This window comes from Caloenas nicobarica, chromosome 4 (assembly GCF_036013445.1).
Source record: "Caloenas nicobarica isolate bCalNic1 chromosome 4, bCalNic1.hap1, whole genome shotgun sequence".
NCBI classification, from domain to species: domain Eukaryota; kingdom Metazoa; phylum Chordata; class Aves; order Columbiformes; family Columbidae; genus Caloenas; species Caloenas nicobarica.
This window is the reverse complement of record NC_088248.1, coordinates 66849803-66872693: the sequence shown is the minus strand read 5'-3', so window position 1 is coordinate 66872693 and position 22891 is coordinate 66849803. Positions and strand designations below refer to the sequence as shown.

Sequence of the window (22891 nt, the reverse complement as noted above, 5' to 3'; positions counted from 1 at the left end):
ATTTCGGAGTCTGTCACATCTAATCATGTAACATGCTACATATCAGATGGTTCTCACCCTCAGGGTTCACGTTTCATTTGTGCTGTATGTTAATAATTTAAGCGCTTTTGGTTCATGTAGAGTGACACGCTTTACTTTTTTTTTAAAAGGAAGCTAGAATACTTCCCTATATTGGAAATACTCTGAGACAAAGCATATCTATGAACCATGTGGCTTACAAACAGCTCTTTATTGTAATCAGCATACTGCTACCAGTGACTCCAGCATGAGTCACAGTCACAAAAAACTCCCTGCTGCTTAGAACCCTGAAAAGGATGTAATTTAATCTGCATATACAAACATGTGCACAGTTTCCCTATATACTGATAGTATCTGATACACTGCAGTATCAAACAAGTGGAAACATCTACAAGAAAGGCTTCCAGCACAGCAAGCATCTGATAAGCGCTTGAGCAAGAGAATACAAGCTAAATGGTTATTTCACTGCCTTTTTTTTTAATGAACATCTGCCAGAATAAAATGCTATCAACACCTGCTTTCAGCATATCCCTTAAATGTCACTTTCAGAGACCAGGGTAACACTGGATGTGAGCTTCACATATAAACAATTTTACATAAACTATATATCTGCTCACTGATCTGTCCACCTCAGTTTTCTATACAGCTTCAGCACCATACCCTTCCAAATCATCTCTCAGCAACTTTTTCTTCCGACATTTCACATCAGTGCTGATGTTGCAGAAGAAAACTTATCTTTCCGATCTAGTCTCAAATAACACGCTCTTCAGTGTGGCTGAAGAGTGTGTCAGAGCTGTCCCACTCATCCTGAGCAGGACACAGAAATACAAGCACTCTCCATGTCATGTTAGCTGCTGAAATGGCCAAGGCACCAGGTAAACTCTGGGATATAGAAAAGGAGTCACAGGACTATGGCATTTTATCTTCCAAGTTCTCAAATCAGTTGCAAATACGACCTCAAATACTTGCAGTCTTCAAGACAGCGTACAAGCCACCCAGGAATGCCATCTACTTTGCAATGCACAGCAACTAGTAGTATTACACTGTTCAGACACTCACAGCAGCACACAGTTACTGTTTTTGTTTGCAAACAGCTGTCTTATAGCTAAGTATGTGCAGGCTTGTATTTAGCAACATGACTTCAGTACGTACACTAAACTAGCGTGAGAAAAGATACTTCACGTGATACTTTTAACCATATTTCACTTCCCCCCTCTTTTCAGACCCCTCTGCCAATTTCTATTCTGCTTCCTCATCAAAATTCGTGCATTTCTAAGGATCTCAGACTTTTTCAGGTTTGACACTTGTCTGCCCTTAGAAATGATGGAAAAACGTGATCAGTCTCTTGCACTAAAGTCTCTGAGTGTTTTCCTACATCCATGTTTGCTTCTCTGATCCCTGAAATTACCCTTGAAGCAGTTACTGAAGCCAATTTCTTAGACATCCAATAGAAGTTTCTTTTGTACTCATATTAATGCTGTGCTTCATATCATCTCTCATAATCTGTCATCTGGTGAACTCTTGTGCATTCAGTATTTTACAAAAAATTGTATCAACGTGGAAATCTTCCAGAATACAATCTTCTTTACAACATAAGGTTCAGTATTATGTGGAAATTACTAATAGGCACAAAAAATGTGTAATAAAATCATGTCAAAAATGAGATCGAGTGTCCTCTAAGAGACAGAGAGTGAGAATGAGAACATTACATTTGAAGAAATATTTTCCCAGTCTTTTTTTCAGAAAGATATTTAATGCAAAAGTACCAGTCTGGGTGTTTTAAAACCCTTACATCCAGATCCTCAGGCTTTCCACTAACACACATATGGTAACTCCATTCATTCTGCAGAGGCAAAGAACATCAGCTTTGTTTGTTGTTGCTAGCGAGCATGGTAAGAGTTGACCTTCCAAAACCTCCACCTCCCCCCTACTCTTTAATTTAGATGGAGATGTATAAACTGGAAGACAGACAAAGAAAACCTCTGAGTCAGGTTTCTTGTGAGCTTGCTTCTGTTTAACACAAAAATAACATGCTGAAGTCTAGCAAAACTTAATCAATTTTACATTTTAGCAATGCAAGTTCTAGTCTCCTGTTAGGATAGACAGTTCCACCACAGTATTCAGAGGCTAACACACCTACTTTTAAGGATTTATCTCCAGCTTTGCTTCACAGCAATGTTTTTTTCTAAGTGTTTGTGCGATGCAACATTCAAAACTATGCTCCAGTATTTCCAGGCTTGCTCACTACAGACTTCTATTTTCATTTAAAAACACATGGAGAAACAAAAAATCCAAATGCCTTCTGTGTGTTGCTGCTCAGCATTCATGGTGGAAGGTTTCTACACTGAAAAAACTCACTGGCTACACAAAGATGTGGGTGTTTCAGTATCTATCTGAAAAGACTATCAGACACACAAATCCCACCTGCATCTTGGATCCTCATTTAACAACAAACGATAAGGAACTTCCACCGATGTATCAGGTCTTCTGAAAAGTTGCCTTCCCTGGCCTTGAAATTGTGGGGGTAGGAAGAGCTGTTTATATCATTCTAACAAGTCAAGCATTTTTCAATGAATTTGTGCTTTCCTGCATTTAAAAATAATCTTGTACCATGTCAATTTATACTCCAATGCTACACATCAACTAGGGCTACAAAGTAACTAATTCAATTAAGACAGACAAACTTTACCATCTCACTGGACAACTTTAAACTTACTGCATTTCCCCTAAAACATACCACTGGCACTGAAACAGACCCTTCAGTAGAGACCAGCAGCTGACATTTTAACTGCAGTAACAACTAACAAAGCTTATACTTATATCTGTTTAGTACCTTTATTCCAGAAAGGAGACACTTATCCTTAAAACCTGCCTGTTATACCTATTTAGGATCCCTCCAGCTTCCAGGGCTTTTGACAAAGACAATTTATGAGGAGCGTTAAAGAGTGATAAAACTAAAATAAAAGTTTTAAAACTGGAAAGGGGGGGGGAGGAACCCTCTCACTTTCAAAAGATACTTTGTAGCTTGCCATAACTGTTAAAAGTGATATTCAAAGCCTATTATTTCCTACTAGCTTAATGTTCGTAACACATTCTGTGCTTTCACATGTTCATAACATAAGGGAAGAAGTTTCAAGAGCATCAAAAGCAGCACTTTGACAGCTAGACTCTGCTAGATTATAACGGCCAGGTGGGTCCCATTACATTCTTTTATTATTAAAATACTCAAGAACAACCCTTTTGCCATAGTATTAAATTACCCTTTCATTTACTGTGGATAGAAGCTTGCTTTATCTGTTTAAATATGATAGTAGATTTGTTTGAGGCAGGTAATTCAGAAGTCAGAACAACTGCAACACACTCTCTGTATAGTAATACAGCCCACTGCAATTGCTGAATAATCTATTTAGTACATTTCTTGCTATTGGAGAAAAAGAGATGTTTTAGGACTTCGGTTACAAAACAGATTTCCTTTCTTTACTTATTTTTATTTATGAAAAAAATAGATGCATTTTACAAATTATTACAATAAAAATATTTATAACTGGATGAGAAGGAAGGACGTGAGATAGTGCATTAAGGCAACTTGCAAGTTTAGGATTATAATTCTTCAGTGGGAAAATAAGAGTTACACCTTTACTTCTAGAGATTGCAACAAGAATAAGCATAGCTTAGTTTTAGAGTAACCACAGTAACTATGTCTTCTTGCACTGCAAATGCCCTTTTGTTTCTTTATTCTTAGGAAAAAAAAAAGGAACTCAGGCACACCACAACAGATCGAAATCCTGCGTTTTTGATGGCTGCCAAGTAGAAATGAACCCAGAGGAGGAAAAACAACAGGAAGTGACTCATTTACACCATTGGACTTCTACTGCAGAACAGAAAAAAAATGCACTAGACTGTTTAATACCTAGAACGCTTTAAACTGTGAATGAACTCTACATGTAAACTCACCCCTCGCCATTACCTGCTACAGCCATTAGTCACAACAATTTAACCAGTGATCTATCCAAAGCAAATCAGTATGAGCAGAAGACAACGCTTCATTCAAAATTGTAGAGATCTAGCTCCTTTCAGAATCTGCAGCCAGCTTGAACCAACCACTTCCCCTTCACAAGGCCCCGAATGGATCATCTGAACACAGCACAGCATGTGCTTAATGCAAATGCTTACCAAAGCTCGGTGTTTTCAGACAACGGCCACCCCTCAGCAGAGGGCAAGGGGAAGCAGAACGCGTGGCACCACAGCCAGCCACGCTGCTGCACATGGACCTGCATGAGAACCTCCACACATCAGCAGATGATGGACTTTTCTCTCTTTTTTTTTTTTTCCTGGATAGAACACACTGCTCTCAGCAGGAGCTCTTATCACTGTCTGCCTGAAGCATGAGTTGTAGTAATTGCTTTCAATAATTCTTGCTGGGTGCTGCTGTTCTGCAACTCTTTTCCACCTGATAGATTTGAACCAAAAACTGGACGTTGAGTAAAGTGATTTTTCTAATCAATAGCTAAATGGAAAACAAAATCAAGTGAAGATTGACTTGAATGATAACTGACCCAAATCAACTTACAAAGGTTTTTCATTGAGTACTATTAAAACTTAGCCATTCATCCCACAAAAAAGGATTACCTATGAGCCAAGCAACATATTTAGCTCTTTCAAGAGCTCATTTTCACTATATCACATGCTAGAGAGTAAGCTTAAGTACAATTGAATTTAACTGACTGGAATGTTGAACCCACATATAGTCATGATCTAATTATTACAGAAAAACATAATTGGTAAATCATATTGATTCATTTCCTGTTAGTGCATCACTCCTAAAAGAAAGCTTGTTGTGTCTCCATCTGAAGACAGCCCAGTTGGGAAATGTTATCATTGGTACCAAAAAAGAAATGAGACTTTTCCATCTCCCCCTCTCCTCAAAAGAAACAAATACAGGAATGACTTGGGGGGGGAGAGGATCAAAAAAATCCCAAAACAGTCTGAAATCTTTTTAAGTTTGGAAAAGTGACAACCCCTAGGTTAAAACTCATAGTTACTTTTTATTATTAAGGAACCACCATTAGGAATTCTAAATATTCTGATATGGAATGTCAGCAAACAAAATAATAAAATATTTAGACCTGAATTTTTGAGTAAATATTGTTATTGAAAGGCTTCAATTGTTACATATGCTGAATTTTACTGATATTGAAACTCAAGGAAAATTAATACACCCCATTGTGCTCCTATTGGAATTTATACAGTTGAAGTTAAATGGAGCAGTCTTCATAGGGTCACAGCACATTTGAAAGGGGAAAAAAAATATGCACTGATCAAAAAAAAAAAAAGAATTTTCGCATTACAGAAAAAAAGGAAGATAAATACACCATAAAGTATTTTCATTTAAGCTGCTCCTGTGGGGAAGACAGCTGTAACGCATCTGCAGGATATAGCTAAAATCTGACATTCCTCTATACACATTAGCCTCTTAGTACACAAGATCTTGACTGGGCAGTTGCAAATAAGTTCTGTGAAGACTGATCACATGAGAGGAGACAACCAAAGGATATGCTGAGAACAATATTAAGTCGTCCTGAATTTCGAAAGGAATTTCTTTTTCAAGAACATTCACTAATAAAAACACTGAAAGGAAAAAAAAAAGTTGCAAACATATGGTATTTACACCTGCTGTTCTTGCCAATCCTGAAAAGAATTCCTGAAAGCAGCGGCTGCAGAACCTAGCTCAGCTCTACAGTCTATCGAGAAGGGAAGATAATTTAATTTCAGTTACTACTCTCAGCGGAGTACTGTCATCTGACTTCTAATGCATTTTCACACATGAATTACAAGAGCAACTGGCGTAACCAGTTCTATTTAAGCAGGATTCCTGAAGATAATTGATACAAAAAAGTAACCATGCAAACCTCCACTGCAAATGTACTTGTAGCTTCTCAGACGAGTTACTTCTGCTGACAGCTTTTAAGCTTTGGAACATTTAACTGGATAAAAACTGTATAAAACCTCTTGGTGATCATGCAAAGCAACCCAACCTTAGCATATGCCAATACTGATTCTTTATCATGTATCCTGTCAGCAGTAAAAGCAGGCCAAACACCAGCTTAGCTGGAGTGACTTTAATCCCATATTGTTAAAATAGACTATGATGCTATGTCTTACACATACCAGTTGAACAAGTGAGTGCTGTTAAAAGTTTTTATAGGACTTGAGAAAAGGTTTATGTGCTCAAAAACCTGTCTGACCATTCTTTCGGCGGGAGGTCAGACAGAAAACAATGCAACTGTTCCTTACACATTGTGTCTGGCCTCAGTTGTGTATGTACAACCATCTTCATCTGTGCTATAATAAACTTCAGTTGCCATTAACAAACTGAATGCAGAGGGTCTGAAGTTTTCAGCATTTATTTATTAAGTAGGTGGCCAGAAGGAAATAAGAACTGGTATTTATAAGAACAATCTCAAGCCACTTCACAGTTCAATTACTTTTCTTCCTCCCTCTGTTTTGTGCTTTACATAAACACATACCTTATTACTGCATTATTTCTTGCAAATTTTATTACAGGGAAAGTATTAGAATAATATACAATGTGAATGTATTTAAAGATTTTTTCCCTTCATATAATTTTAATTCCCTACTTTTTTTAATTGTGCCCACAAACATCCTTATCTTTTAGAAGATTAAGTTCGCATTTAACTTTGTTCATCTCATTCTGTGAAAAAAAATATAAATGTATCAAAATATGGAACCATGAACATACCAAAGAACTCACTATGGGAGTCTACAGCCAAATTAACTACATAGTCACAAGGCTCTAATTAGGGACCTGCACAATAGATTTCTTTGATGTCTGTCCAGAAGTCAAAGAAGCTGACTTGAGAAAGGATTATTTGGTGGCTCAGTCACCTTATTCCTGTGCACAAAGAGCTCCATAGCAAGCAAGCATGGTCAGATGACTTCCCTAGGTATGTGAAACTTGAGGACAGATACAAACAGAAATTGATAACGGTAGCTAGTACTACGGTCAGGCTATTTTGTGGCATCTTAGAAAATCCAAAAGATTTTTGATAGTCTAAACAAGTTACATGCCCAAGACGGGAAACCATGATCAAGTAAAAATCATGACAAATAATTGATCACCTCTCCTTTAAGTTGCCTTTCTGAATTAATTTAGACCAAGATTTTGCTAACAGAAACACTACTCAAGAGCCTCTGTAGCCGGGCAGACCAAGTCTACTGTCTGTGGGCTAAGGAGTATTTTACCACATAGACAATAACATCACTGCAAACAGACAATTTGCAGGAAGAATAGTATGAATACGTTTGGTTTTTTTTTTTCCTTGAAAAGAATCAGTAAGCCAAGCCTGAGCAGCCAGAGGATGGAAAGGCTCTTGCTCAATAAACAACCCCTGTTTCAAGTACCCCAGTAATGTCCAGCATCAACAAAAGGTGGGAACTGGAATAGGAGGGACAGTGTCAAGCTCAAGAAGGCAGCACAGCCTATACGTCCACCCTGTCCCAAACCTGAGGCATCTCAAGTAAGAGACTCTCAGCAGCCTGTCAGTTTTGTGTCACCAGCAAATAGGCATGAAACCCTTTACCAGCATCTCTTCAGAACAAATCCAGATGAACACCCAAGAGGCAGAGTGATGAAAAGTTAGTTACAAGGGCATGCCAACGCACAATTCTTTTGTTCATCTTGTCAGCAGCACAAAACATTAGGACTAATTCTGTCAGAGCACTGAATCCCATGAATGAAGTCAGATAATCCTGCACATACACAAGACGGAAGAAATAAAAAGTACTATGGGAAGGAAGCAATACCCATGAAACTGTGGCCAGCAGTACATGGGCAATGCCTAACTATTTCTCATCAAGTTTGCACAAGCTGAGTTGTGTAATATAATCAGAAATTCACAGCATGGAGTGACAGGTGACTGCTGCTACGAATCATGACGTTAGCTCAAGAGATCAACAGACAGCAGGGTTCAAAACCCTCCTGATGTCAGAAAAATTGACTCTCCCTTTTTTCCCTCCAGTTTGGTTTCCTTGAAGCGTATAGGAAGTTACACACAATGCTATGTTAAAAGAATCCTTAGAGTTTGAATTAGTCCCTTCTGTCCGGGTGGTACTTTCCACTCAGACTGTGTGCCCTATCCACTTCTCTCAATAGGTTCAATTAACAACCACCATGTTGCCACCATTGCTCAGGGCCTCAGAGCTCCCGCACCATCCTCAAGACCCAGATCCCATAACTAACAAGTTCATGTAAGAGTGTTCCACAATACCTCCCACATCTCTTTATCTCTTTGCATAAGACAGTGTGGGAGTCAAGTCATAAAACACTGGTGATCAAGATACGGAGTCTCGAGCTCCAAAACAATCACCAGCTCTGTATCCCCAAACGATTGGCTTCTCAGGGCACCTAACGTTTATAGTGGATTTCATATAATGCAAGTGTAACTCCCATTGCACTGACCTTTGAGGAAGGCCCCAGCAACTCTGGAAGGAAAAAAAAAAAAAAAAGAGCCCAATTTCAAGTAACGCATACACGAAGCACAGACAATTACCAGCTACCTTGTTGCATGCCCCATGGGAAAAAATGCAGACACTGAAATCACTTACTAACCATTTACCTTGATCACGGCCTCTCTTGGTCGTGAAAATAAAATACTTCATGGTACAAAGAGCCAGAACATTCATTCTTCTGGCCTAGTACCACCTCCTTTTATTTTTTTTTTTCCATAAAGCAGAAGGAACTGGTGCTGGCCAACAGGCATCATCCCAATAGCCATATACTGTCAATCTCCACTTAAACATATGCAAGTCCTTTAGGCACAAATCAAAGGGCTAAAAGCATGCCTCTAAATGGGTAAAAAACTCTGCAACACAAGTGCTACTTTGTCATTGTCAAAGCAGTCTGTGAGGCGTGGCCTAAATTGGGATGGGCCTTTGGGCGCTGGTGAGACTGGATGAGTTATTTACAGCCCTGTCTCAGAAATTTTAATGTCAAAAATAACTTCAAGAAAGCACCACATAAATTAGGCAGCTGTAATTATTGTTATACAAGAGGCATCGGAGACAATTGTTTCAGACTTGCAATCTTGCCAGAAACTCACTAATGGTTGGATGCCATACCACATAATCCTTTAATAGCTACTTTTTTCTAACAAATGTAATATTACCATTCAAAGTTGTAATGTTCTAGAAATACTGAATACTCACAATGTTTGGACCTAAAGGACAAATCTTGACAGTACCAGTAACAAACACAACATGTTAATAAATTACTTACTCACTTATCATATAACAGATGACTCCAATAAAATACACTGTCAGAGTACTGTGATGATTAAGCCTCTTCAAGTGTGTTATCAAAAAATCTTTAGTGGCCACTTCAGAACTGTTAATTGTATCAAGATAAGCTGTAGATAAAGTCTGAAAGGTTGATCATAATGACAACTTCAAAAAGCTGCTTGAAGTTCACTTAAATTCACAGCCTAGCTACAGCTAAGAACAGTCACATGCGATACCTGGATTTTCAGAGCACTTTACCCTAAATTAAGCAGCTCAGTCCTTCAAATCAGCATTCTCATTTCACACACAGTGGCTGGTTTTGAAGTTCTAACTGCATGGTCTCTTTCCATGCAAACCTTACTAGTCCCAGAGTGGTCTGAATACCTAAGAAAGAACTGAATGAAATACAACAAAAGCCTCAAACACATAAAATGCCTATATAATGCAATCCAAAAATCCTAGATCAAGTGAGACAGATGGAAAGAGGTTGTTTCCTTCTCACTGAAAGAGCAGCTCATAAATTACTGGCCACATATTTGGATTTCACAAGATTTTTTCCCCCTTGGGAAGGCAGGTTCTTTGATTCACTAGCAATGTACTTGGGTTTATCTGCAGTAGAACCAGTCCTCTGAAATCTCACATTTTTCAATAAAGTTATAATGCTATAGGTTCCAAAGTAATATGCAAAGAAGGAGAAAGGGTTTTCACTGTGGTTTTTATTACCTTATGATACACTAAAGTAAGGCCTGAAAAGGTTTTTGTATAGCCCCTTCAGCCCCTTCCCCTGCCCCCCAAAAAACAGCTGCTAAAATCTGACAAATCATCGATCTAACTACTGGCAAATGTAAGCAACTGACACACACATAAAAACTAATGTCAAAACTTGTTAAGCAGCAATGAAGACAGGGAGAAACCCAAATTATTTTATGTTTCTGATGCTTTTAATTTTTTTCTTAATTCAGGGAACCACTTCAGTAAACACTTTCAATTCCCTTTTGAACTATACTGTACAAGGAAAAAAAAATAAAACAAAACAAAACCCCACAATTTTATTCCATTTACTTATCCTGAACTGTACTCTGTTGTTCCAACATTTCAAGTCAGTAACCAAATTTTCATCAAGGACCACACATGGAAAATTTCAACTCCAAACAGCAAATACTTCAGAAAACAAGGAACGGGTGAAACCAGCACTCCAACAGAAGTTTCTGGCACTCCACCACATTCACTCTATCTTGAATTCACGTATTTTTAATTACTATTTAGGCACAGATAAGCCAAGGCCCAGCAGAACACTGTTTCCCTTTAAACAGCATGTTATAGATGCATCTATGACACAAAGGCCACAAACCAGTGAAAACTAGAACAAGATAAAGACAATTGAAAGACTTTCAAAATCTCTGCTAAGCTTTATTAAAAAACACAAATACACATTCATCAACTTCAAATCTTCACAGGTAAAGCTTTATATCAAAGTGGCATTTTCATGGAGTACTCACTGTAATGACCACGTAGAACATATTCTTTTGAATGGCACTACTATAATGGAAGTAAAACTTCAATGAAGAACCTTCTTTGATACTGCCCAAGAAATTGTGCACAACTCAAAGAAACAAGGTTCACAGTCATTACATAGATCATCAACTTAACTTTCACCACTAATCCTAACACAGAGTTAAACAAATACCTTTTGTATTTTCTTTGGATCTTTCTGTGAGTTTTCTCTGAGAGGTACTTTTCCAAACAACTTCCATCCCACATCATTTTGTTTTTCAAATCTTGCACTTTGCTTTCTGGTAAACAAATTCCTATAAAAACAAACAAACAAAAAGGTCTGATCAAGAGAGTTGATTAATTACAAAAACCAGAAGGATAGACAATTTGCTAACCTTATGTACCCCATTCACACATTCCAACTTCTTTTTGTGGTTGTGCTGGCAGCCACTGTTTCCCATCCTCAAGAGGTACATTATGCAGCAATATCGCCATACTAGGCAATGGACATGGTTAAATAAGAATTTTTAGTAGATAAAAAAAATTCATCTGTAACTTTCTAAAAGCAGCCTTCTTTTTTAGCCTCCCTCTAGATCATTCAGCCTCACTCTTTTAAAATAAGACTAAGACACTAAAATCTCTTGCTGCATAAACATTCTTCACCCACCTATTGCAACACACTGCTACCAAAAACCACAAAAAGTTGCAGACATAGTGGCCTTTTACTGTATTTGATCTGCTTTCATAAAAGATTATTTTTCCTGAATAACCTGAAAAGCAGCTATCAAACACATTAATTCTGAAGTCTCTCTAAAATGTCTCAGATTAATCAGCTTAAACACTGTAGTAACAGTAATAAAGCTAGACATAAAGCCACTGAAAGTTAACTTATTTTTACTGCCATTGCTAGTTTTTAATCATAAAGTGATAGGCCAGACTTGTGTCTTCTCAGCACAACTATGTGAACAGTTTCTTCTAAAACTGGACTAAAGACCAGTCTTCATGCTTTTGGTAGCTCTCAGCTCCATGAAGAGTACAACACATTCTACATCCACGGCATGTCTGGATTATTACAATAACAGATTTTCTTTTGTCCTACTGTCTAGTTCACCTAATATTCAAGTATGTCCAGGTTAGCTCAATTATTTACACACCTTCTGATAGGTTTTTCTGGGAACTTGACTAGTGGCTTTTGCTCTCTCATTTAAAAGAGGAAATCAAAAACAAACAAACAAACAAACAAAACAAAAACCAAAACAAAACCAACACCACCACCACCACCACCCCCCCAAAACAAAACAAAAAACTCCCACCACAATTACACTGAGACAAAAGCATTTTTGCTACTTCAATCAGCAGGCAGCTATAGCACCTTCATACCACAGACGCTTCCAGTCTGGCATTACTGCTTTTCCTTACCTACAGTTACTACCTTAATGCCCAGATTTCTTATTCATAAAGTGTGGCCATTTGGGAGATAAAACTACATTGAGTTTCATGTTCTAAAAGGGCTGAATACAACCTGGATGCTAAAAAGGTTTTCCTGGCCACTCTGCATCAGCTAACATGAACAATATCATAAATACACCAACAGAGATAATATTTCTTGGAATACAGGAGAAGTGTTTCACATGAGCAAAACAATCGCACATACATCAGTGTGCTGGAATGTATTATAAAGTTAATAGGATGCACTGCCATCCTTAAATATGCATATATTTACACAAATGATCACATGCTTCTACATCACAAGGGTACAGTTACCTTGAAACCCAAACCAGGAACAGATTATCATATGAAAAGATAAGAACAAAGTGTTTAGGTACAGAAATCACACAAGTGACTAACAACTGATATCAAAGCTAAGCAGTAACTGTAATTCTATCAAACCCCTTTCAGCCTTCTCCTACTCCACCTCACACAAAAAATAGTATCAAGGTATAGGGGAAACAACTGTGGGGAAAACACTAAAGAAGAACAGCATGGAAAACATGGAAATACACTGCCATGGTTTGCCTCTTTCCACTTTTTTCAAAGCATGAAATTATATTATACAGGTAAACCACTGGATCAAACCCAAATATTTGCTTAATTAGCATACTCCATTTCAGTGTTATGAGTCTCTCCTGTAGTTCATCATTGTAGTTGTAATGCTACTTAGAGATTTATAAACTAAGTAGAGAATTAGTCAACAAGTTTGAACACACCATTACTACTACACCTGCTAGTGCTGGGAAAAAGAGACCATCAAAACCAACTTCCAGTAAAGGTAACTCAGCTGAATTTGCTTTCTTTTCACCAGCAATTCCTTCACCTTGGCATCCCGTAGTCTGAGGGGAATGAAGAAAGACTTCAAGGCCTTGGGACGAATGGTGAAAGAGTCTGGGGCTCAAGTTATCTTCTCTTCCCTCCTTCCATCTTTGGATGATGATGTGGGACGGAATAGAAAAATTGAGTCCGTAAATGATTGGCTTCGGGACTGGTGCTACAGGCAGGGCTTTGGGTTCTTTGATAATGGCTGGTTTTATAAGACACCAGTCCGGTCAGTGATATGTGGGAAAGGTTTATCCCACAGGGGTAAAAAGATGCTGGGACAGGAATTAGCAGGGCTCATTTGCAGGGCTTTAAACTAGATTCGAAGGGGGATGGGGTTGTAGCTGGGCTTGCATCAGTGGGGCAGCATGCTGGAATACATAAAGACCGGGAGGCCCCTCAGGCCCCTAGGGTGCAATCGGTGTACTCGGCTCGCTCCCTGAAGTGCCTGTACACCAATGCGTGCAGCATGGGGAATAAGCAGGAGGAGTTAGAAACCTGCATTCGGTCAGGAGATTATGATCTGGTGGCATTAACAGAGACATGGTGGGACAGCTCACATGACTGGAATGTGGTCATGGATGGCTATGTCCTTCTCAGGAAAGACAGGCCGGCCAAGCGTGGTGGTGGAGTTGCTCTTTACGTGAGAGAGCAACTACAATGTATAGAGTACTGTCCAGGTGCGGTTGAGGAGCAAGTTGAGAGTCTGTGGGTGAGAATTAAGGGGCAGGCTGGCAGGGGTGACACTGTTGTGGGAGTCTATTACAGGCCACCAGATCAGAGTGAGGAAGTTGATGAGGCCTTCTACGGGCAGCTGAGCGTGGCCTCACAGTCACAGGCTCTGGTTGTTATGGGGGATTTTAACTACCCTGATGTTTGCTGGAAGGACTACTCAGCCAGCCAGCCTCAGTCTAGGAGGTTCCTCCAGTGCATTGACGATAACTTTCTGATGCAAATGGTGGAGGAGCCGACTAGGAGAGGTGCGCTGCTGGATCTCGTCCTCGCTAACAAGGAGGGTCTGGTCGAAGCAGTAAAGGTGGGGGGTTGCCTTGGTTGCAGTGACCACGAGATGGTGGAGTTCAGAATCTCCTGTGGTGGGAGCAGAATACCGAGCAGAATTGCAACCCTGGACTTCAGCAGGGCCGACTTTGGCCTTTTCAAACAATTGCTGGAGGAAATCCCGTCGGCAAGGCTGCTTGAAGGTAAAGGGGCCCAAGATAGTTGGTTAACTTTCAGGGACTGCTTCTACCAAGCTCAAGATCAGTGCATCCCGACGCGCAGGAAGTCAAGGAAGGGAGCCAGGAGACCTGCGTGGTTAAACAGGGAACTGCTGGGCAAACTCAAGTGGAAGAGGAGGGTTTACAAATCATGGAAGGAGGGGCTGGCCACTTGGGAAGAATATAAGGCTGTTGTCAGAGGATGTAGGGAGGCAACTAGGAAAGCTAAGGCCTCCTTAGAGTTAAACCTGGCAAGAGGGGTCAAGGACAACAGGAAGAGCTTCTTCAAATACATGGCAGATAAAACTAACACCAGAGGCAATGTAGGCCCACTGATGAACGGGGTGGGTGCCCTGGTGACAGAAGATACAGAGAAGGCAGAATTACTGAATGCCGCCTTTGTCTCTGTCTACTCTGCCAGAGGCTGTCCTGAGGAGCCCCGTACCCCTGAGGCCCCAGAGGAAGGCAGGGCAATGGAGGAGTTTGCCTCAGTTGATGAGGACTGGGTTAGGGACCAGTTAAGCAGTCTGGACATCCATAAATCCATGGGTCCAGATGGGATGCACCCGCGGGTGCTGAGGGAGCTGGCTGAAGTCATTGCTGGACCGCTCTCCATCATCTTTGCCAAGTCTTGGGAAACGGGAGAGGTGCCTGAGGACTGGAGGAAAGCAAATGTCACTCCGGTCTTCAAAAAGGGCAAGAAGGAGGACCCGGGCAACTATAGACCGGTCAGCCTCACCTCCATCCCTGGGAAAGTGATGGAACACCTTATCCTTGGTGACATCTTAAGACATATCAAGGATAAGAGGGTCATCAGGGACAGTCAACATGGCTTCACCAAGGGGAAGTCGTGTTTGACCAACCTCATAGCCTTTTATGAAGACGTAACAAGGTGGATTGACGATGGCAGAGCAGTGGATGTGGTCTACCTTGACTTCAGCAAAGCATTTGACACCGTCTCCCACAGCATCCTCACAGCAAAACTGAGGAACTGTGGACTGGATGATCGGGTAGTGAGGTGGACTGCAAACTGGCTGAAGGAGAGAAGCCAGAGAGTTGTGATCAATGGGGCAGAGTCTGGTTGGAGGCCTGTATCTAGTGGAGTGCCTCAAGGGTCAGTTCTGGGACCAATACTGTTCAATATATTCATCAATGACTTGGATGAGGGAATTGAGTGTACTATCAGCAAGTTTGCTGATGACACCAAGCTGGGAGGAGTGGCTGACACGCCAGAGGGCTGTGCTGCCATCCAGCGAGATCTGGACAGGCTAGAGAGTTGGGCGGGGAAAAATTTAATGAAATATAACAAGGGGAAATGTAGAGTCTTGCATCTGGGCAGGAACAACCCCAGGTTCCAGTACAGGTTGGGGAATGACCTATTAGAGAGCAGTGTAGGGGAAAGGGACCTGGGGGTCCTGGTGGACAGCAGGATGACCACGAGCCAGCACTGTGCCCTTGTGGCCAGGAAGGCCAATGGCATCCTGGGGTGTATTAGAAGGGGGGTGGTTAGTAGGTCGAGAGAGGTTCTCCTTCCCCTCTGCTCTGCCCTGGTGAGACCTCATCTGGAATATTGTGTCCAGTTCTGGGCCCCTCAGTTCAAGAAGGACAGGGAACTGCTGGAGAGAGTCCAGCGCAGGGCCACAAAGATGATTAAGGGAGTGGAGCATCTCCCTTATGAGGAAAGGCTGAGGGAGCTGGGTCTCTTTAGCTTGGAGAAGAGGAGACTGAGGGGTGACCTCATCAATGTTTATAAATATATAAAGGGTGGGTGTCATGAGGATGGAGCCAGGCTCTTCTCGGTGACAACCAACAGTAAGACAAGGGGTAATGGCTTCAAGCTGGAACACAAGAGGTTCCACTTAAATTTGAGAAGAAACTTCTTCTCAGTGAGGGTGACGGAACACTGGAACAGGCTGCCCAGGGGGGTTGTGGATTCTCCTTCTCTGGAGACATTCAAAACCCGCCTGGACGCCTTCCTGTGTAACCTCACCTAGGTGTTCCTGCTCTGGCAGGGGGATTGGACTAGATGATCTTTCGAGGTCCCTTCCAATCCCTAACATTCTGTGATTCTGTGATTCTGTGATATGAAGAATCCGTTCTGTTTGAGCGTTCAGTACCTTGAAGGGATTATACATGTAATTATCTCCTTACTTCTGCCCAAGTTCATACATGTATGTAAGACGGCCTGAAATGATAGATTTGTAGGGTCATTTGAGACAGCTACCAGGGAAATAAAATGTAAAGAGAGATAGCCATGAGATTATCTTTTATGTATGTATATATGTTTAGTTAATTTTAAATGGAGAAATATCAAGCAAGTTCTAAAATATGCCTATGAATAAAAAAGGGAAACATGACAGAAACAACATCAAATAGGCGATATTCTCTCCCTGTCCATCTACATCAGAGGTTGCTAGCACAGGTATATACAAGCAACAAACCCCTCCACCTCCTCCGAGGGATTTTAAGAGCAGCAGTAGGTCTTTATCCTCAGAGCAAATCACAGATGAATTGGAATGACAAAGCATTAAAGCTCTCTGCTGTAAGTGCCTGCACAAAATGAATTAAATCTGAAAAGTCAATCTCACATACTCGCTTTCAATTCAATTCTGCAATCCTAACTGTTTTCCCTTTAGAGGGAGCGTCATAATAAGTAATCTGTTCTACAGCTTATCTAGCAGATGGCACAGGACTTGCTCAGCTCACTTTTCCCTCTGTGTGATTTCCACTGTATGTTCTAAGGCACCAGGCATCTCTTCCTCTCAGTGCTATGTCAGGGACATTTTTTTAAACTTAAAATATTGAACTGAAAGTACCAGGCATTTACAATTCCCATTCTGTACAGAGCAACTTACTCTCCTTTCCTCTTTTTCCCTGCCCTCTGTCTATGCCTAAGTCCTGGTGTTTTGCTGGTGTCTGCACTCTTTACGCACTCCAGAAAGTCTCAAAACTCCCAAAAGGCATAACATTATCTGAGGCCACAAATTGGCACAATCAGATGTAGAACCACAAACTACAACCTGTTCTGGCTTTGACTGAGGACACACAACATCATTAAACCCTGATCTGCCCCAGGCTGGAACAAGCCAAAGGTAAAGCACATGACAGCTGGGCTGGTGTGGGAGGAGCGGCAGAGATGCTGCTCCTTTTGCACCTAATTTTAGAAAAACGCATACTGTGGAATGTCCTCTGGTCTGATTTCTGCAGAGCTTTGCAATAAATCAGGACAACACCTCAGGGTCCTGATAAAACTACTACTTGAGACTTCTGGACTGAAAGCAGACCCTTAAAATATTCAGCTCCCTTAGAGGCAAGTAATGATTTCTGCCATATATATCAGAGCAAATAATTCATAGCAAAAGCTTTCATTTTTCTGCTGCCACAGCACAAAAAAAGCATTCCTTTTCTCCCATACTTACACAGCTTCCCAGGATTTTCAAAACCAGCACTAAGCAGTCTCACTTCTGAGCAAATATAATCCACAAAAAAAATTCCACTCTAAAGGTAACTTAAGGAGATCTTACCTAATAAAAAATGCAGACTAACAAGGAGCAAAAGTTCACTATTTGAAAAAACAACTAGATTTCCATTCGAAATATGAGCTCAGAAATCCTAGGGTAAAAGATCTCAAAGTTTAATTCCAACTGTTTTAAATCATAAAAATTAATTTGAGATCTTGAACGTAAAAAGGGTTGACATGCCTGGAAAGAAAAGATCACATGCTGATCATTATCTCAGTCTCATTGTCCTCTTCACAACCACTAGACCACATCATGCTGATTTATAACAGAGATATTAACAGGAATATCTGACATGATACATCATGTCTGCAGTATTCTTTATGTGGAGCCATTAAAGTATCATGGGTTACATTTGCATTCCTATTGAACATGTTAACTATTTTACACTAAGTTCTGCAGCTGCTTATTTTAGGAAAATCAAGCACAGAAGTTAAATTGAGATCACGTTTCCAATAGATAATTACTTTTGCACAGTCCCCTAAAACAGTATTTGGCACCAAACTGCTGTTTAACCTTGTTATTTTAATTGAGTTGTGGAAAAGAATTACCTGCACGAATAGAATTTTATTCTAACTCCAGAGTTAATGTTCACATACATACAAATAGCACCCTGTGATACAGGAGAGAGACTGAACAATCTTTTGTTTGAACATACACATGCTGCACCATTACCCTATACTGACCTGCTCAACTGCCTTTTTGTGGGAAGGGAAGAAGTTAATACTAACAGGTAAGTTCAGCAGTGTCAAGAAAACTTTATTCTTTTATGAAACTTAAGAACCACTTCAGTTCTATAAGCACTGCTAAGATAAACTTACTGAATAGTTGCCATATACACATACTACACATTCATATATTGCCAGTATGCAGGTAGCCCTGTGGGCTGCCACAGCCAGGCTGAAGCCTCAACCAAATTTGAAACAAAATAAATAAAAATTGGAATAATATCCACTAGAAGTAATCAAGCCAAGCCTATCCATATAGCACCTATTACAGTTTTTTCCAGTTTATGCTTTTAAACAGAAAGTTTATCTAGTTCACGCCAATTCTCTTTCTAAAAAGCCAGCAAGTCTGTAACAACTGCTGGCAGGTACTGCCACACGACATGCTCATCACACTGCTCCACAAGCTTTCAAGTATTCACTTCTTCCACATTTCAGCTGTGGCTTGTCCCAGGCAAGGTCACCCACCTACATGAAGTCACCTCTCAAAGGGTCACCCCTCCCTACCACCCTCCCGGTTCAGCACACAAATCTATCCACTGCAGGGAGCAGAGACAGTGCTGCCAGGGCTTCTGCTGCCAATTTAGTCCAGATGTCAGCTGTAAACCTCTCCCTTGAAAGGTCTCAAAAGACTTCTCCAGCCGGGCAGGCTCAGTGCTGTGCCCCTTGAGATACCTCTGAAGTTCGGCACCACCCGAGTCAAGAAGTGTTTCTTGGGCACACGTCACGGAGCAGCAGGAGCCAGAGCTGCTGCCAGGGGCTGCAGCCCAGTGAGCGACACACACACCCCTGCACTCGGGCTGCCAGGCAACACGCAGCGTGGGGTTTCCCCACAACTCCCAAGATACACCAGCTGCCCGAAATAAAAGGGTACAGGAGCTCAGGACTTAGGACTTTTCATCATTAGAGTATTTGGGTTCTTCAGAAAATCTGAAATTCGTGATTTTTAACTATTTTGCTGTGACTATTTTGCCATGGCTCCTTAGATAAATTTCCACATTACATGAGCTACTGGCATGCAGCACAGAATGGCAGTCATGAGCAAAAGAGAGATGGCATATGCTGCTCTGTCATAGACTACTTTAACACTGACTTTGCAAAGAGATTTTACTTGCAAATAAATGGGTTCCTTAGTCTTACAAAAACAGTTGCGGTAAAGAAACACGCATGAGAATTTACTAAGAACTGATCCAACTCATGCACAGACTGATGCAATTTTTCTTCTGCATTTACCCAAAATTAATTTGCAATTGCAAGTAAATTTTTGTTACAAGTGTTAAAAACACATAAAACATTTCCCGTTCTCAAGATGCAGGCTTACATTCAAATTTTACTTAGTCTATTAAGGAGGTTATTTTCAGAAGATGAAACAGTTGGAAAAGTCATGTGATTTAACAACTGGAAGGACTTACCAGACTCATCAGTAGAGTAGATGAAAAATAAGGACAGTGGAGAAAGTTCAAAAGATTCAGTTTTTGCAGAACAAAATTATCTTGAAAAACCATTTTAAATGAGTATCAGACGCACATGTATTCTTAAGAAGCAGGAAAGAAACAGAGTCAAGTTAAAGTTCATGCCAGCAGCTTCTGCGAGGAGATCCTGAAATTCTCTTATAATTCTACACGTGGTGAGAGCACTCGGGTCTTGAGCCTCTTGGCCTATGCAAAGGCAGTCATGCTGGATAGTCTAATGGACTTCAGATAAAGAGTTTGACAGTAAGCAGATATAAAACGCAAGAACTAGGTAAAGCCATGTCAAGCACATAAGCACAGTATAAGAGATGTCTCCATAGACATTATTGCTCAAGGCATGCAGAAACCTACATTGAAAAAGGACCATTTTAAGTAACATACTGCACCTATTGAGAAAAAAAAAAAAAAGGAAATTTCATTAAATGTTTGCTGTATTGTGCGCAAAAGTGTTCAGCCACCTTACCTGGCATGGTACAAATTCGATTAACACTATCTAGGAAACATTCTCATGCTATTATGGAATTCAGGCAAAAGGTATAACAACACCGCTTAATCTTAATCCTTCAATGACCTTTTGTATTCTGTACTAACCATAACCTTCACAATTTACCCTCAACAAACAGACAAAAGATCTCACTGTAGGCGTTCCAAATTTGCATGCTGGCCACCTAAATTTCCAGAGGCACAGAAAACAAGCCCTGAAAAATCAGCAATGTATTCTGCCACAGAACTTTGGTTACCTGATCAGTGGAAGAAACAAGATTGACACATAAATCATGATGACTAGGGAACTGACAAGACTTGAGAAGAAATACTTGTCAGAAGACCTACCAAAAATCTGTGAAAAGCCTTAAATCTACGTTCTCCACAGGTGAAAGCCAACAGCTGGTACCCAGGACCAGATAACATTGGTTTCTAGAAATAATTCACTAGGTTTCTAGAAATAATTCACTAGATGCAGTGATTGCCGGTTCCCCCTCCCAACCCCAGATCGCCTCTCAGTCAACCTACACCTTTATTAAAAACAAAACCAAAACACAACCACCAGTCACAACACTCCAAACAAACAACTCCCCTCCACACACATAAAAGTCCAAGTATTTTGGCTATGGTGAAGAACCTTCATTGGTAAGTCAAAAGTTATGCTTTGAACAAGATTCCAAAATCACACACAAAGGCAGGGTTTGCAGAGTTTTACCTCTGAGAGATTGCCAAAGGTCAAGGTAAAGGAAGAACAATACTTGGTTTATGGATAAACAAACCCAACAGAAGTAGAGCCAAGGAGCCTAGAAGTTGACCTACCTATAAAAGAGGTTAACTAATGACAAATCATGTTTTATAAATTCCCATCACATTTCATAAACAAAGTTTTCCAACCACTGACATTCCGGTATGTTCAGTAAGAATAAAGAATAATGACACTTTACAATTTAACAGATACCTGCAAGTCTGAAAAAATATTTCCACAGTTGCAGGAGACAGTAATACAATAGAAGTTAGCGGTACAGGATTTCTAACGGCTTGCAATTGGGTAACTTTGAAATCTCTCCTTAGATTACTGGGGGGGGGAAGCAGGGTTCGATAAACTACTTATCAAGACTACAATGTTCTGCCTTTTTTCTTAGAGGGTAGCCCTCCTTTCAGAGGAGCTGCAGAGTGTCAAAGATGTGAAAAGATGAGTCAGACACTAATCCTGCATGTTTAGCAGTTAGGACCAGTTGGAGCAAACCAAGAACTATTTCATACGTGGCTGATGCCCAGCGCTAGCCCACCACGCTAATGCTGCAGAATTCTCAGAAATGGGAGTTTCAGCAAATTAGGGCTCTCATAGAAAAGCGACATCCGGATCCAAGTTTAAAGGATTAGAGTCATCAACTCTTTTCTAGCTGGCAAAATTCCCAGTTATCCTAATGTTATCAGAATAACCCAAAATTCTATTCCCAGAGTCTGAAAGCAGATTTCTTCATTGATCTGACGCACTATTATCATACAAATCAAAAATGGAATGAATACATGAAATGTCATCCTAAGCAAAAAGCTGAACCTATGTCAGCAGTTAAGACCTCGCAGCAATAAAGATTAAACATGGACTGGGTTATATTAGCAAGATCAAGAGGAAAAAATGATTAAAAGCTCTCTCTGGTACCCACAAGACTATATCTGTATCCAGTTTGGGGGCCCTGGACTAAAATAAAGAGAGATCAAAAACTGAAGGCAGTGCAGTGGCTGGCCACAATGGTGGCTGGGTGCTGAGGCCTACGACACAGAACCGGGGATGCTGAGAGGGGTTTTCATTTAGCCTGTGTGACCATCCTCAGAGAAGCAAACAGAAAAAAAGAGGCAAAGTAGCAAGCTGCTGCAAGGTAAATTCCAACTGGACAAAAGAGAAGGAGAAAAAAAGAAAAAAATCCCAGTAGTAGTGGCTAAATTCTGGACTATGTAGCCTGGAGAGGTTGTGGTGACTCTGTCCTGGGATATACTCACAAAAGGGGAGTCCAAGCCCTAAGTAAATACCTTGTCTTATCTCATAATTGTAACCAAATTCTTGTGTTTATTCTGTCAGTTGTCAGTGTAAGGTGTGAATGACTCCTTATTTACTGTAGGGGTTTTTTTCTTTATTATTCTTACAGTATGGTTCAAAAACTTCTGAGACACTTAATGGCTATGAAGAGTGGATAGCTCCTTAAAACAGCAATGTAAATAATGCTCAAATTGAGATTAACAGTTCATAAAAAAAGTCAGATTTCTTTTCCTGACAGTAAACTCAGCATTTAACAGAACTCTGGATATCCAGGGAAATGCATAAACACACATATTCTTGCTCCACAACACCTGTG

General features: G+C 40.4%; 1 protein-coding gene across 5 annotated transcripts in view; it reads right to left on the bottom strand.

The window, feature by feature from the left end:
* The window catches only part of TBC1D14 (TBC1 domain family member 14), a 74509-nt gene that overhangs the window by 38063 nt on the left and 13555 nt on the right, over positions 1 to 22891 (bottom strand). For all 5 annotated transcript variants that reach the window (XM_065634098.1, XM_065634095.1, XM_065634094.1 and 2 more), the window contains exon 3: positions 11003 to 11123. In XM_065634098.1, coding sequence (XP_065490170.1) covers positions 11003 to 11123 — 121 coding nt within the window. The remainder of the gene's footprint in view (positions 1 to 11002; positions 11124 to 22891) is intronic.